General features: G+C 41.8%; 1 protein-coding gene across 1 annotated transcript; it reads left to right on the forward strand.

The window, feature by feature from the left end:
• Positions 1-5797: 5797 nt before the first annotated feature.
• On the forward strand, positions 5798-15595 carry LOC308304260 (G protein-activated inward rectifier potassium channel 2-like; the record flags this gene model as incomplete). Its single annotated transcript, XM_080748826.1, has 2 exons — positions 5798-6698; positions 15255-15595. The coding sequence occupies 2 exons, from the start codon at positions 5798-5800 to the stop codon at positions 15593-15595; spliced, it is 1242 nt and encodes a 413-aa protein (XP_080604952.1).
• Between the last annotated feature and the right edge of the window lie 425 nt (positions 15596-16020).

Raw genomic sequence — 16020 nt, forward strand, 5'->3', positions numbered from 1 at the left:
TAGCTGATTTTAATATAGGATGTTAGGATGTATTGACATTCTTTGCCTTGAACTTCCACTTGAAATCTGTCTTGTATTCAGTTCAGAGGCTGATTGGAGCAATTGTTGAACTTGTGAGTCAGTAGGAACATAATCAGTTCTTGTGTTACTTTCAGGTTAGAAAATGAAAGGTAGGCGCAAACTTAACATTGATTGAACGTAACAGGAGTTTGTTTTATTCATTCCATTTGTGCAATTTTCCCTTGCTTCAGAACAGATTTGAGTCTATCACTGTCAGAAAAAGATCATCCTCCTTGGACTTTGCTTGCAGTAAAGAATCAGAATTAGAATCAGCTTTATTGTCACATCATAGGTTTACAGAAGTAAAGAAGTGGACGGATTATTGTTGAACAGCCTTGAAATTAATGGACACCACCGCTCAGTTCACACTGGTGTGATTTTTTTTTACTTTACTTGAGTATGTCCAATTTTCAGTACGTCTACTCCACTAGATTTCAGAGGCAAATATACTTTTACTCCACTATAACTATTTGACAACTTTAGTCACTAGTTACTTTGATTAGTATTTACAGATTATGCCAATGCATTTCAATGGGACTGGAGCGTTCTTTTGCAGAGATACGCAAATGGCAGCAACCCACTCCATCCCCGTTGAAATGCGTTGGCAGAATCCACCCTCATTGGTAGAATAAAAGTGTCAGTGCCTTAAAGGTGTATTCAGTGATAATGAAAGTGGCCGGGGGTCAACTTGTCCCTCCCTTACTGGCCTTACAGCGTGGAAATGTTTAGTTTTTTATGATTTTTTTTTACACCATTATAATGTTCTCGTTTTGATCATTAGACCCAATCACTGAATATCGGTAGGCCTACGCCTCCAGCTTCAGGATATGTATGATACTGATTTACTACGAGACTGTGGCATTTTATGAGTTCAGTAGTTTACAATCTAGGAATTTAGCAGACGTTCTTAATTCAGAGCGACTGTGGTTCTCAAAACCTTTATTCAGAGCGACTGTGGTTCTCAAAACCTTTATTTTGACCATCATAACTAAACATCATAACATAACTACAGCCATACTCTACCCTGATTGGCCGAGGACTGGCTGGCCACCTCTGAAAACCGAATCTAGCTACAGTATGCTCGTAACACGGGCCATGGTGGAAGTCCTTATATGGACAGCACACATTCTAGTGAGGAGAATGAATGGAAAATGTACCAATTATATTTTTATTTGAATGAAATACAATCACTGAATATACCTTTAACAGAGTATTTCTACGTTGTACTTAGGGCTGTCACGATATGACATTTTACATGACGATGAATTGTCACTCAAATAATTGGCGATTAACGATTTAATTGTGTTTTTGTCGTTGATAATTACATTTCTGTTTGGCTTTTAGGCTTTGAAGTTGTACATGGTAGATATGACACATAACCTAAATATACAAAGAAATTACTGACATATTTGACAACTTACTACTTAAAAAATAACATTGATAGTGGAAATAGCCGATCTACAAGCTCACAACGCGTCGCGATGCGACGCGTTGTGAGCTTGTAGATCTGCTATTTCCACTATGTTTGACCTTTTTTTTAAATATATGAACATTTTTCAACATGGAAACGATTATGACGATTATGAAAAATAATCACGATTATTATCACGATTAGACGATTATGTAATAATTGTGACAGCCCTAGTGTGATAGTGCCTTAACAGAGTATTTCTACATTGTACTATTGATACTTTTACTTAGGTAGAACAATGTCATACTTTTTCCGCCACTGCCAGAATGCCATCAGAGAGCCACTTGACTGGTTGCTCCCGGGGTGTCCCCCTGGGTGGCTCGGCCACAGGAGGAGGGCTGTGTCCTGTCTAGTCACATCAAAGTACAGGAATATCGCCACTCACCCACGACAAGGCCATGCCAGAGAGGGAGAAGATCAGGGACGTGCTGCAGCAGTTAACCATTTAAAACCCTGTGTAATGTACTTCAGGGGTCTTCAACGTTCTCAGGCCAAGGACCCCTTAGTTGAGAGAGAAATGGGGGGGGGGAGAAATGGGGGTCCTTTTCATAGATTCCATATAGTTCAATCGTTTGATAGTACAATCATCAGTGTATTTTGAATTCATGTCAATTTGTGTTTTCAGATATTTCACCACTTGAACGGTCAATACTTAATAAACTTGACCTTTCAGGCTTTCACTCTGTACTTAGTGTGCTCTTTTCTTTCCTCTACACCAAACCTCTTTACTGAAAATAGCTGATCTACAAGCTCACAACGCCTCGCCGTGCGAGGCGCTGTGAGCTTGTAGATCTGCTATTTTTGGCAACGGTTCTCAGAATATGGAAAGTGGACACTAGGGTTCAAGTGGTTAATATAAAAAAGGAGAAAAAAAGTTTCTATCACACAAAGATTTGGAGGGCCCCCTGTAGTAACTCTGAGGACCCCCCCAGGGGTCCCGGACCCCCTGTTGAAGACCCCTGCTATCGGGGTCCGTCAGGGCTCTGTAATTGGCCCACTTTTTTTCTCCATGCTAAATCTCTTTGTTGCCTTGCAATGCGGTGTGAACTTGTAGATTTGCTAATTTCACCAAATGTTTCGCTATAATGGGCCTATAATAGGGTTTAAGTGGTTAACCTCGAGTCGCAAAACGATGTTCTCAATATGGCACTGTATGAGGATCTTTTGCTTCATTTCCAAGGAGAAAGGTTTCCTAGGAGGAGTCAGGTCCGTATCTCTGCCCAGACCTTGAATCCTTTACCATCACCGCTGTGGGATATCATTATCAATAATGTATGTGACAGGGCTCAAAGGAAGGACAGACGACATCCAGCGCTCTTAGATAATAGTTCTTTCAATCCAAAGGAGACACTGCTTGCCCTGCCCTAGTTAGCCACAGGGGAACAAGATTAAAAGCTGATAAAACGTGTCCTGACAGCTTTGTCTCTGTCCATGAATGTCAGTGTTACCAGATGGGAAATGTTGAATTATCGTACCGGAGGCTCAGAATTATCGTATTTGACATGAAACTATCGTACACGGCCAAAAAAGAGAAATCACTTGCGTAAAAACGTAATTTCACCAAAAAATGCGTCTTTAGTGTAAGAAACGACCTCGTTTTAGACTCCTGCGTGACAAAAACGCATCAGATATGCTGCGTGGAGGCAGGCAACTTCTTGGAGCTTACACAAATAAAAGCCTGAAACTGGTCTGGAAAGATGCAACCAGTGTTTTTAATGCCTCCAAGTACAGATCTAGGGTCAGATTGACTGATTTCCTGGCTTATTTTGAGAAGCCAAACCAGATCCCAGATCAGCAGCCAGGGAAAATAGTGAATTCACACTCTTTTTGATGATATGCCGAAATTATCGTACATTTGGGCATTTTTGGAATTATTGATCGTACATCGTACAGAGGGTCAAATTATCGTACAAATACGATAATTATCGTACGTCTGGCAACACTGATGAATGTGTCTGGGTGATGGATGATTTAAGCAGAAAATAGCAGACTTACACGTTCACAACGCATTGCTGTTGCGGTGCATCGTGGTTGCGGATTTGTGTTTTGTTTGAGCTGTTATTATATAAATATAAGTGAAGTCATACTGCACATGTAGGGGCAGTCAATGTCAGAGGGTACAAGTATTGGTACTGTAGTTATAGTAGAGTGATCGGTCTCTCGAATTTGCATTGCATTTGATTGTATAAAATCGCTACAGTATATACATCAAGCTTCCATATTGTGACGTAGGCTACTATACCGTAATTCCAAGCAAAACAGGATAGGGAGGTGAAACATGATATTGAGCAGAGAGCTGCACGAGTCTCAGGGAATTACAGGGATGGTGAAGGTTATGAAACCTCCATAACAGACACAGACTCACCTCACTCCATCTACCTGTTTTAACCCATTTAGAACGGGTACACATATTATTATTTTATGCTTTAACTATTGAAAAATAGAGACTGCTATGTCAGTGGTTCTCAAACTTTTTCATGTGAAGGACCCCCAAAATGATATTTATTTGGCCACGGACCCCCATCTCAAAATATTTCATTCCAGGGACCCCCCAGAAGCAAAATTTGATTTACAAACGTTCGCTTTAAAAATACATATGTTCAAAGATGTGCACACATTTTCACAACTTTTTCAAAAATAGCAGATCTACAAGCTCGCAGCGCGGCACTCGGTGCCGCGCTGTGAGCTTGTATATCTGCTATTTTTCACTGGTTAAAGCATTCAATAATTCTAGGCCTAAATAAGCACTCTTCTCCACCATGGCAGTGACCTGCCTGGAGGTCACCTCGGAAGTCAAGACTATGAATGTCACATCAACTGCTGATCATGAATGAAGATTCTATTACTGCATTGAGAATGTCTGTAATGTGGCGTTATGTTGGATTAGGACGCACTGCATAGGCCTACAACACTGCCCTCTAATAGCACAGTTGACTGGTTGGCTGGTGTCATGATTTTATTGATTTCACTTGTCTTCTAGATTAGACCGTGTATTTAGGGAAACATTGCAACATCTCGTCTAGTGATCCCAATAGTCAGGGAAAATTAGCAGAATACCTGTCAAATCTTGGAATAAATTCCTTACCAAACAATTTCTTCACCAATGTGTTCGTAAAGGTGTCTAGTAACATATCTAACAAAGATTGAAATTCAATATCCCTGGCAAAATGTTTGACAGCTAGGGTAATTCTGGGTCTCATTCACTTACTATTCACTGTACTATAAGGGTAAAAATCACTCCCCATCACTAAACCATCGTTCTTTTGTCTGTTTTTGGCCCAATGAATGTTTTTCGTGCAAAACAAATGCTTGCAAAGGATTCAGAATAATTAAAAACACCTAGTTAGACCCCTAACATGCTACTCAAAGCATATTTTTGGGAGTGTTTTTTCCCAGTGTATAGTAAGTGAATGAGACCCAGAATTACTCTTGCTGTCAAATATTTTGCTAGGGATGTTGAATTTCAATCTTTGTTAGATACGTTACTAGACATCTTTACGATCACATTGGTGAAGAAATTGTTTGGTAAGGAATTTATTCCCAGGTTTTATTTAAGATTTCCTGACTACAACATTGGTCTTGGTTTCAGAGAGAAGCCTTTATTTGCCCAGAAGAGGGCCAAAAATACACTTGTCAGTCAGAGCTGACCTATTGTAATCCCTGTCAACACGTTATGTCAACTTTACCCTCTGGTAATTGTCCCTGTCATAACTGTATACATTACAATGCCATGATCAAGAGTGAGTTCTTTTTACATCCGCGTTCTGGTAAAGAATTATAATAATTGAATTTCATGCTAAACAAAACATATTGTGTATCTTTTGAACTGCCCCTGTACTGTGGGTTATGTTATGTGGGGAAGACTATTAGTAGAGAACTCAAAACACGGTTTTCCTAACACAAGAGCTCTTTTCGGAACAATGATGAGTGCCTTCTTTGCTCTGAAGGATGGCCCTCACCACTAAGTGGCCGCCCAGACCAAAAATTACCTTAACTATCCTAAAATGAGGGCAAAAATCATAGTTGGCAGGGTAAGCCAGATGCCCAGTCCGCCTGTGCAGAGAGAGAGAGAGAGAGAGAGAGAGAGAGAGAGAGAGAGAGAGAGAGAGAGAGAGAGAGAGAGGGAGAGAACAAGAATCCAGTATTATATTATTCGATGACATCCACATTAGAATAATCTCTACATGAACTTTCTGAAACGAGTCACTCTAATAGACTGTCTCTTAATGTCTCACTGCAGGCGTGAACTAATCCAGGGAAGCGCCCATGGATCGGGATGTGGAGAGCACAGCCATCTTCAGAACGGCCAAGCTCTCCAAACATTTGAGAGATGACCTGCCCAAGCAGCTGATAGAGGTGGAGAGGAAGGCCAGGAAGGTCCAGCGCTACGTCCAGAAGGACGGCAAGTGCAATGTCCACCACGGGAACGTCCGCGAGACGTACCGCTACCTGACGGACATCTTCACCACCCTGGTGGACCTGAAGTGGAGGTTCAACCTCTTCATCTTCGTCCTGGTGTACACCATAACGTGGCTCTTCTTCGGCCTCATGTGGTGGCTCATCGCCTATTTGCGTGGCGACTTCGACCACATGTCGGACGATAAGTGGACGCCGTGCGTCAACAATCTCAACGGGTTTGTGTCGGCTTTTCTTTTCTCTATAGAGACGGAGACCACCATTGGATACGGTTACAGGGTCATCACGGACAAATGCCCCGAGGGCATCCTTTTGCTGCTCGTGCAGTCCGTGCTGGGCTCCATCGTAAACGCCTTCATGGTCGGCTGCATGTTCGTCAAGATCTCGCAGCCCAAGAAGCGAGCGGAGACGCTGGTGTTTTCCACCAACGCGGTCATCTCCATGAGGGACGGCCGGCTGTGCCTGATGTTCCGGGTCGGGGACCTGCGGAACTCTCACATCGTGGAGGCCTCCATCCGAGCCAAGCTGATCAAGTCCAAGCAGACCAAGGAAGGGGAGTTCATCCCCCTCAACCAGACGGACATAAACGTGGGTTACGACACGGGGGACGACAGGCTCTTCCTGGTGTCGCCGCTCATCATCTGCCACGAGATCAACCACAAGAGTCCCTTCTGGGAGGTCTCACAAGCCCACCTGGGAAAGGAAGACATCGAGATCGTCGTCATTCTGGAAGGGATGGTGGAAGCGACAGGTAAGTGGTCAGAACATTTTCTGGACACGGAGGGGATTTGTGGACATTGTGAGATGGTCCAGTATTAATAGCTGTTCACAGCAAAGGGAAGATCACTCATGACGAGTTCCACTCCAATTAGTTTATTTTTCAGTTTTCAGTTTATTTTTTATTTATAGTACAACATCATCCCCAAGCCTTGTTGTGAAGTGCACAGAGACCCTTTGGTCTCCCTTTGACAGACTGACAAGGCAAACAGCAAAAACAAAAGCAGAGAAAAGGAAAAACTGTAAAAAGTGCCAGCACGCATCATCAAACCATTTCCATGCGGCAGTATAGAGCTGAAAATATATAGATGAAATGAAAAGAAAAACAAAATAAGATCAAATAAAACAACACAATGTTAAAAAACCACAGGGTAGGATTTGGTCATAACAATGAAGTTCATATACAGTACTAGGGCAAATCATAATGTGGGCATTAAGTCTAGGGCATATAATCTAGATTTAAAAATGTCTAAGGAGTCGCCATATTAGCCAACAGCTAATAAACTGGTGGTGGTAGTTTGTATTAAGTCTGAACATGAATCCAAAAAATAACCTGCTGGATTATGTTTTAACCAAAATAATTGACTGCCCCAAGGCCTGCTCGGCTCCTCTCTTGGCTTTCTTGGCCAAAAGCTACAAGCTCACAATGCATCACAACGTTCACTGCAGAATAATGGGGGATCCGGAACCGGGGGAACCGGATCCAACATTGAGGAACCAGGAATGGGTTCCAACACATTTGGAACTGTTTCTGGAGCCAGGTTTTTATCACTCTGTCAGAGCTGGTCTGTGGACTTCAGTCTGCTATACAATTACAATACCGGTGGTTCTCAAACTTTTTAATTTCAAGGACCACCATAACTCTGAGAGTGTACAAATGGAACCAAATGGACCCATTGCGGGTCCTGTTTGTACACTCTCAGAGTATACAGACCATTTGGAATCATTTGATTCATTTTGGAATCAGACCGTTGAGAGGGAATCGTTAATGCGAAAGGAGGGCTCCCGCTGGCCTAGTGGTCCGGGCACATACCACATACTAGGCTATGATGCCTGGTGGCGTCGCCGGTTCGATTCCCGATCTGGACGACCTTCGCCACATTTCATTCCCCATCTCTCTCCCCATTTCCTGTCAGTCTACTATCCTATCAAATAAAGTCATAAAAAAAAATAATAATAATCTGAAAGTATCCCAACCCTAATTGTTAGTCCTGTGGGGGAAAGTCTATTTCAGCTTCACCAGCTGATGGCTGCTCAGATGGTTATGTTGAGCACCCAGGGGGAGCAGACAGTTCGTGGTCAGGTGTCTTGCTCAGGGACACTTCGAGCGGGGTGGTGAACCGGTGACCTTCTGATGGCCAGGTGGCCTCTCTATTCACTGCCACCAAGCATTTTTCTGTGGTGGCAGAGAGCCACTTTGCTTCTTCTGTCAACTTGCAGCATGTGTGAGTGCGTGTGCGTGCGTGCGTGCGTGCGTGCGTGCGTGCGTGCGTGCGTGTGTGCGTGATGCCATGCCTGTGTTTTCCCATACTCTTGGCCAAGCATATTTTGCTAGGTCAGCAACACCAAACTAGTAAATGGAGACTATGGCACTATCAGAACAGGATTACATTGAATGGCTTTTGCTATACATAAGTGCCAGCAAGAAAAAGTATCAGACACATAGTTTTTTATATATTTGTTAATTGAACAAATTAAGAGTACGAGTTAAAGACTTAAACTGTTACCCTCAGTCTCAGAGCTAAATTTATACAGGGATTTTTTGTGTATGCACTTTTACAGGAGATTATAGTTTGATGATCTTGATCTCACAAGTAATTGAGTTGAGTCATTGAATAGCATAAAAGAAAACAAATGTTGAAATGTATTCAATGAATGTGGATGGAGGCAGTATACCGTATACGTATATCGTCACTGTCGGGCAAGTAAAGCCCTGATCAAAACATACAAAACTGTCGCACAAAACTAGTGAAAATAGCCGATCTACAAGCACACAACGCCTCGCACAATGAGGCGTTGTGTGCTTGTAGATCGGCTAATTTCACTTGTTTAAATCATTTTGAAAATGATAAATACAAAACGAACGGTTTTGGACATACAAGGTTTACACCCGACAACAACGATATAGCATTGGCTATCGTGTGTGGCAACACCACACAGAGCCAGGCCCTTTGTTAGATCACCAGCTGCCCAATAGGCATAATAATGAACGAGATGCAAATAAGATCACATTTCATTATCAATAGATGAGGGCAGGTGTGCTTGTGGTTGTGCAAACTATACAAAACCATTACAACATGCAACAGCGAACAGCAGACAGTTTTGTCCACAGAAAACCACAGAAGCAGTGGTTCAGCTTCAATGACTTTACTGCGGAACAAATCACAAGCGAAGGCTTTTAAATTACATTATTTTAATCCCTTTTTGAGAACAGGCAGTCTAGTCTCCTTAAATCTCATCAAATAAAAAGTCTAAAAATGCAAGTGGTTCGTCTTGTCAAAACAAATATAGCACCAGTCTTGTCCAATCATTGTTGTCCAAAAACTGTTTGTCACCACTGCCACCATTTATCACCAAGTGGGATTGTAGAGAGGCTTAAAAGTCTGTGGAAACCCATAAAAATGTCATTAACCCATTTAGAACGGGTACACATTATTGCGTATTATTATTTTATGCTTTAACTATTGAAAATTAGCAGATATACAAGCTCACAGCGCGGCACCGAGTGCCGTGCTGCGAGCTTGTAGATCTGCTATTTTTGAAAAATCGTGAAAATTAGAATTTTGAACCGATTCTATAAGCGTGAATCCTTCTAAGGTTTTTTGAAAAACCTATGTTTCTATGTCAGCAGTCTGGCCAGCCATCGTCAAAGAAAAGGTCCTTTTCACTTAAATGGAGCTCAGTTAGTCTGTTCTTGAGAGACTACTATTTCAGTGGTTCTCAAACCTTTTCATGTGAAGGACCCCCAGAATTATGTGTATTTGGCCACGGACCCCCATCTCAAAATATTTAGTTCCAGGGACCACCCAGAAGCAAAGTTTGAGTTACAAACGTTCGCTTTGAAAATACATATATTCAAAGATTTGCACACATTTTCACGACTTTTTCAAAAAACAGCAGATCTACAAGCTCGCAGCGCGGCACTGTGAGCTTGTATATCTGCTATTTTTCACTGGTTAAAGCATTCAATAATTCTATTAATGGACATGAGGCAGGCTTGAAGGTGAAAATAACAATATTTATGTAACTCCAGGCCTGGATAACATACCGGTAAGTGAAATACAAAATACTAAATAATGCAACTCAGAATAAGGCAACTTAGAGACTAGGTGTCTGTCAGCCTCATTACTTGCAATCTATTATCAGCACCACAGTTGGGCTTCAAAGGAAAATAGACAGCTAGGCTTCAAGCAGCATCCCCATACAGCATCTGATGAACAGATAACAAAATCACATTCGTTTCCAGTCACAGCAGAATGTGCACCTTCTGTGGGACTGAGAATCTACACGTTATACATAATATAAGCATAACAGACAATGAATGAATGTATATTTGTGAACTGTAGAATTAGATTGACAGAGGCTGCTCTGTCACACTGTTGTCGGTTCATCATTGTGATGAATACACAATTCAAGCGTTTAGCAGATGCTCTTATCCGTAAATGGCATGAACGTTTATCAGGTCAAATGGTCAAGTATATATATATGCTAAGAAAACAAGTGTAATTGCTAGTAAGTAACTAGGATACCAGATAAACATCAAACCGAGCATCTGTCTAAACAAACAACATGCTATATAATATGTGCACAAGCAAACAGCACAGTATCTAAACAATGTACACGGCGGTGCTGGAATAGTTCCGTGAAGCGACAGCGAAAGCTTTCAGAATGTAAACAAGGCTGAAAAGGCTGAAAAGAAATAGCCTGGCGTTGCTCATACTAATTCCTCACTGTGTATCGGCTATTAGTCTGGACTCGCGAGCAGAATTTTCATTTCCAAGGGGTGGGTTAAAAAAATGGCTCTGGACACGATTGGTTAGATCAGACCAATGCTGGGCCCTGATTGGTCCCCCAAATTTTGGGGGAGAGGAAATTGATTCACAATTGAGCGGGGCCAGACCCATATTCGCCAAGGGCACGTTTTTTTTGCCCTTGGCACGCTCGATGTCCCTTTTATGCCCATACTGTATATGGAGGTCGCTGATGTCATCATGAGTCAAACTTGCAAATTAATTACGTCCTTTTCCGTTTTATGCCCATATATGAAGATCCCTGTCCCGATGTCATCAATATTAAGGGCATCTGGGAATGGCCATATTTGGTAAAGCCCATATATGGGCATGTTCTGACATCACATTCTTGACTATCATGCAGGGGTCTCCATATAGAGTATGGGTAACTGGTTCGGTATAATCACTGGCCAGATGGCCAAAAATTGGCGCATGTCGCCCTGAGGCGTCTTACTAGTATTGTTATATTATATTATATTATATTATATTATATTATATTATATTATATTATATTATATTATATTATGTTATGTTATGTTATATTATATTATATATATTACTTGAAGTATATTTTGATGCCAATCATTTTGTACACCAGATGCGATTCTGCCAGTGCATTTCAATGGGAATGGAGCGTTTCTTTGTAGAAATCTGCATTGAAATAAGGATCCGTCCTCATAGGTAGAAGTGAGGCGTGACTGTGCCAGAGTATTTCTACAATGCAGTATGATACTTGATACTTTTATTGAAGTAGTTTTTCCACCACTGCACCTACATTATGTACTGTACAGAATGCGAGTGTATTCAATTCCATTCAATTCTCAAGTAAGGATGTTTTAGAAAGGAATCCAAAATATAGTTTGGTCTTTCCGCAAGTGGGCAAAGAAGGCATCTGAGGAACTCTGGACTGCAGTGTGCTATAAAAGGAAGGATCTGATACGGAGAGATGACATGACTCATTGTTTCACAGGCTATTCATTTGTGTGTGGATAAGGATGTTGATGTGACTAGGGAGGATCTACTTTCAAAAGGAATACTCTCTAACTGCAAAATCCACACCTAAAGGCACGATCATGTTATGTGTAAAGCACACATCTACAAGGCAATCGAATACAAAGGGAAGAAGGGAGAGTGCTGCCTAGCCTACTAAATCTACACATATATATCATTCATTACATGATGTCACAGACTCACAGTGCTAGGGCACTAACCAAAAAGTCGACAAGTCGACTCAGTCGACTTCATTACACAAGTTGACTCCCACCATGATGGGAAAAAAAAATCATCATTATTTTTTCTCCATGTGTGCGTGTGTACAACATTCAAACCGTAGGATTGCTTATTGTCAAGGACAGGATTCTCTCCTTTTCCAACTGTGTTTTGTCAATGGAATGAAGCACACTAGCACAGGGAGTTTTCACTCAGCCATTAATTAACTAATCTGCAATATTTACATCAAAACAAAAGCCTTATTAAGGGAGAAAGGATCGCTATAGGCTAGTCCAGAGCTAAGTCATTTTCGGGGTTTGTCCCTCGTTCCTTCTCCCCTCCCCTATCGTTTAATGATGACGTTATCAAGCGATAAAGTCGACTTCAACTCATCTTTTTACTGAGTCGAGTCGACTTGCAAAAATCACAAGTCATTAATGCCCTATGTCGCACTAAAACACACACACACACAAGTAGATGGATAAATGAATGCATAGCAAATAAATCCCAAGCCCCAGGGGGGTCCAGGGGAAAAATCCGCCTAAAATGTATGCCCAAATTGGAACAGTTGTGGACACAAAACTACAATGATTGTGGCTATTCTTGACTCACCAAATGTCAGCTAACCCCTGAAAATTCACAAATGCAGTGTAAAACATCACATTTCTCTCACCAAATTGTCCTGCTGTGATCATTTACCAAGGAAAAGATGATTGAAAAAGACCTCCGCCTATGGAAATTTTGCCTTCTAAATATAGTGAATGAGCCTCAAGACCTCATTGAAAACATATATAGTTAATAGAGAAATTGTTCACCAAGGTGTCATCAATTGATAGGCAAAATTGTATGAATATATTCCAAACTATATAAACTCTACAGATGTTTTAGTGAGAGTAGTGCTGTAATATTAGTAATGTTAAAGTATAGGGTGAAAAATGATAAAAACGAGTAACAAGAAGTAGTAATAACACTGTAATATGAGTAATGTATGGATGAAAAGTACAATGGCAGCTGATTACTATGCTGTAGGACCACTGTAACAATAATCAACAAAGACATTTTTGTTTGATTTGGTCTCTATTGATTTATTGACATTTATTGACAGCTGTTCAGAGGTCAACACCTTTTGCCCCCGCCAGCGGGGGCAATGGGGTTCAAGAGGTTCATTTCCCATCATCACACATAGTCAAATACAAATGATAACACTATAAAGGACAATAACCCACCTTAACGCATGTGAGGATGGTTAGGCATATTTTTGATATGCTATGACGCTGTTCACCTGTTTCACCAGAAGTCTTTTCATGTTTTCCATTGCACCATACGCACCGATTTGGCACCGTGGCTGGTGGGATCCCATCGAAAGGATGGTCTCTAGTTGTATCTCATTTTGTGATGAAAAAAGTGATGAAAAAAGTTCTCACACGTTTTACTTAATTAAACGTATCAATACTGCAATGAAGATAGGCACTCTTTCAAGGAAAAGTCTGGAATTCAAAATGTACTTGAGTACAAAAGTGTGATGCAAAAGTGGCATCACAATGTACTTAAAGTACCAAAAGTGAGTATCAGTGTGCAGAATGTCCCCATTTCACTAGTTAAAAATGTGTGAGCTTGTAGATTGGCTATTTTCAAATAGACAAAATACATGTAGTATATGTACTTAGTTTCTTTCCACCACTGGTAACACACATGCACCAAAATTACATAATCATTCATATCGCAGTTGTAAACATCTCATATCTCATATCTTGAGAACCGCATTGTGTTGGCGGAGGTATGCACTCTACAGAGGTCTTTCAAGTTGCAGTTGTTTTCAATCAATGTTATTGATCTAAGTGTGTAAGAGTGTATTGCATGTAAAATTTCAAAAACATATTATGAGAAGAATTAAATACAAAGAGACCACTTTAATATGAGGGAGAGTCGAGAGGATCATTTGGTTGATGTGGCCACCACGCGATGGTCAGTGATTATGAGTGTAAAAGAACGCCAGGGTGGGAACAAAAACAACAAAGTAATCCTTTCCTTGTCCAGGGTGGCGGCATTCCTTATTAACTCTTTGAAATGGCAGAACCAAAGTTATAAATATTGTTTTTTATTGAGTTTCAGCTGTAGCAGCAGTCTCCTGTGGTTTCTTAAGTTAACTTTCATTTCCTAGCACTAGCAGCAAACGAAAATCTGTAGACCGTAGACATTTTGCCAGATTTTGTGAGAGAAACAAGCAGCCAGCTATATGAAAACCTGTTTCTAAGAACTTGGCAACACAGACCAAACCATTTTGCAGGAAAACAGAGGGGTGTTCTCATATAATAGCATCTATAAATCATTCAAAAAGCATCGTAAATCGCTTTGATCGTGTTTAGTGCATGATTTCAGAATTTAGACCACTATAGGTCCCTGACTGGAGGGGACGGGGGGGACTTCTGGGAGTGACTGGGGGGGGGGACGGAGTGATCACGTCCACCCCGACCCCCGCGGCATTTTCGCCTATGCTGTCCTCAATCCTGTCTGTAGAGTACAAATAGCTGCAATGCAGGCCTGGGTCACCAAGTGGTGCTGTAGAGGAGCCGAGACACACACACACACACACACACACACACACACACACACACACACACACACACACACACACACACACACACACACACACACAAGCACACACAAACACACACACACACACACACACACACACACACACACACACACACACACACACACACACACACACACACACACACACACACACGCACACACACACACACACACTATGCATGCTATGTTTCTTTAGTATAATAATGGTGCGTGGCCGGAGTTATGTTTTATTAGTACAACGGTGCGTTGGCCGGAGTTATGTTTCATTAGTACAACGGTGCGTTGGCTGGAGTTATGTTTTATTAGTACAATGGTGCGTGGCCGGAGTTATGTTTCATTAGTACAACGGTGCGTGGCCGGAGTTATGTTTCATTAGTACAACGGTGTGTGGCCGGAGTTATGTTTCATTAGTACAACGGTGTGTGGCCGGAGTTATGTTTCATTAGTACAATTGTGCATGGCCGGAGTTATGTTTCATTAGTACAGCGGTGCGTGGCCAGATTTTTAAACTATAAAAAAAGGAACAGAAGACCACTACTGTTGAGTAGCCTAGACACACGCACGTCACACACACACACATTGTATAGCTGCTCAAATTCAACGCTCCACTTCCAACTGAGGTTTGATTTTTAGAATCATAATGGGTTAAAGACAAATTCAAAGTGTTCTAATAGTTTTGATTTGCACGGTGATGTGTTTGGTGTGTGGTGCTGCAGGTATGACGTGCCAGGCCCGGAGCTCCTACGTGACCAGCGAGATCAAGTGGGGCCACCGCTTCACGCCCGTGCTCACGCTGGAGGACGGCTTCTACGAGGTGGACTACAACAGCTTCCATGACATTTACGAGACCAACACGCCCAGCTGCAGCGCCCGGGAGCTGCACGACATGTCCCACCGCGCCCGCCTGCCCCTCACCTGGTCCCTGGCCAGCAAGCTGAGCCAGCAGGGCCTCCCCGAGGAGGACAAAGTCCCCAGCCAAGAGGAGAGTGGCCCCACGGAGGAGCAGAGCGAGAGGAACGGAGACATTGCTAACATGGAGAGTGAGTCGAAAGTGTAGTGAGCACACATTGGAGAACTGAGGAGAAGGTGAAGGTTTCGTGGTCCATTTGTGAGACATGGCGTTTAATGTCTCTTCTTCAGGGTATATGCCGAGCCGGGGCTTCCGGGTCCCCGGCCTGAGGACGCAGGTAGAGCGTGGCGGTTCAGTCTGGAGTAAAGACCAAGATGGCCTGCAAAAAAAAAAAAAAAGAAAGTGACATTTACCACATAGTTAGACATGTACGAAGTCAACTGCATGTTCCAAAATAACCCTCTTTATGATATCAATCCCTATTGTTGTTTTTTTATTAGTCAAAGTTATACTGTATATACAGCGTGTGTACATATATGTACAGTGTGTGTGTGTACACATATATATATATATATATATATATATATATATATACACATATATTATATATACACACTGTATGTATGTATAAT

The sequence above is a fragment of the Nannobrachium achirus genome (genome assembly GCF_963921795.1).
Source record: "Nannobrachium achirus genome assembly, chromosome: 19".
NCBI lineage: Eukaryota > Metazoa > Chordata > Actinopteri > Myctophiformes > Myctophidae > Nannobrachium > Nannobrachium achirus.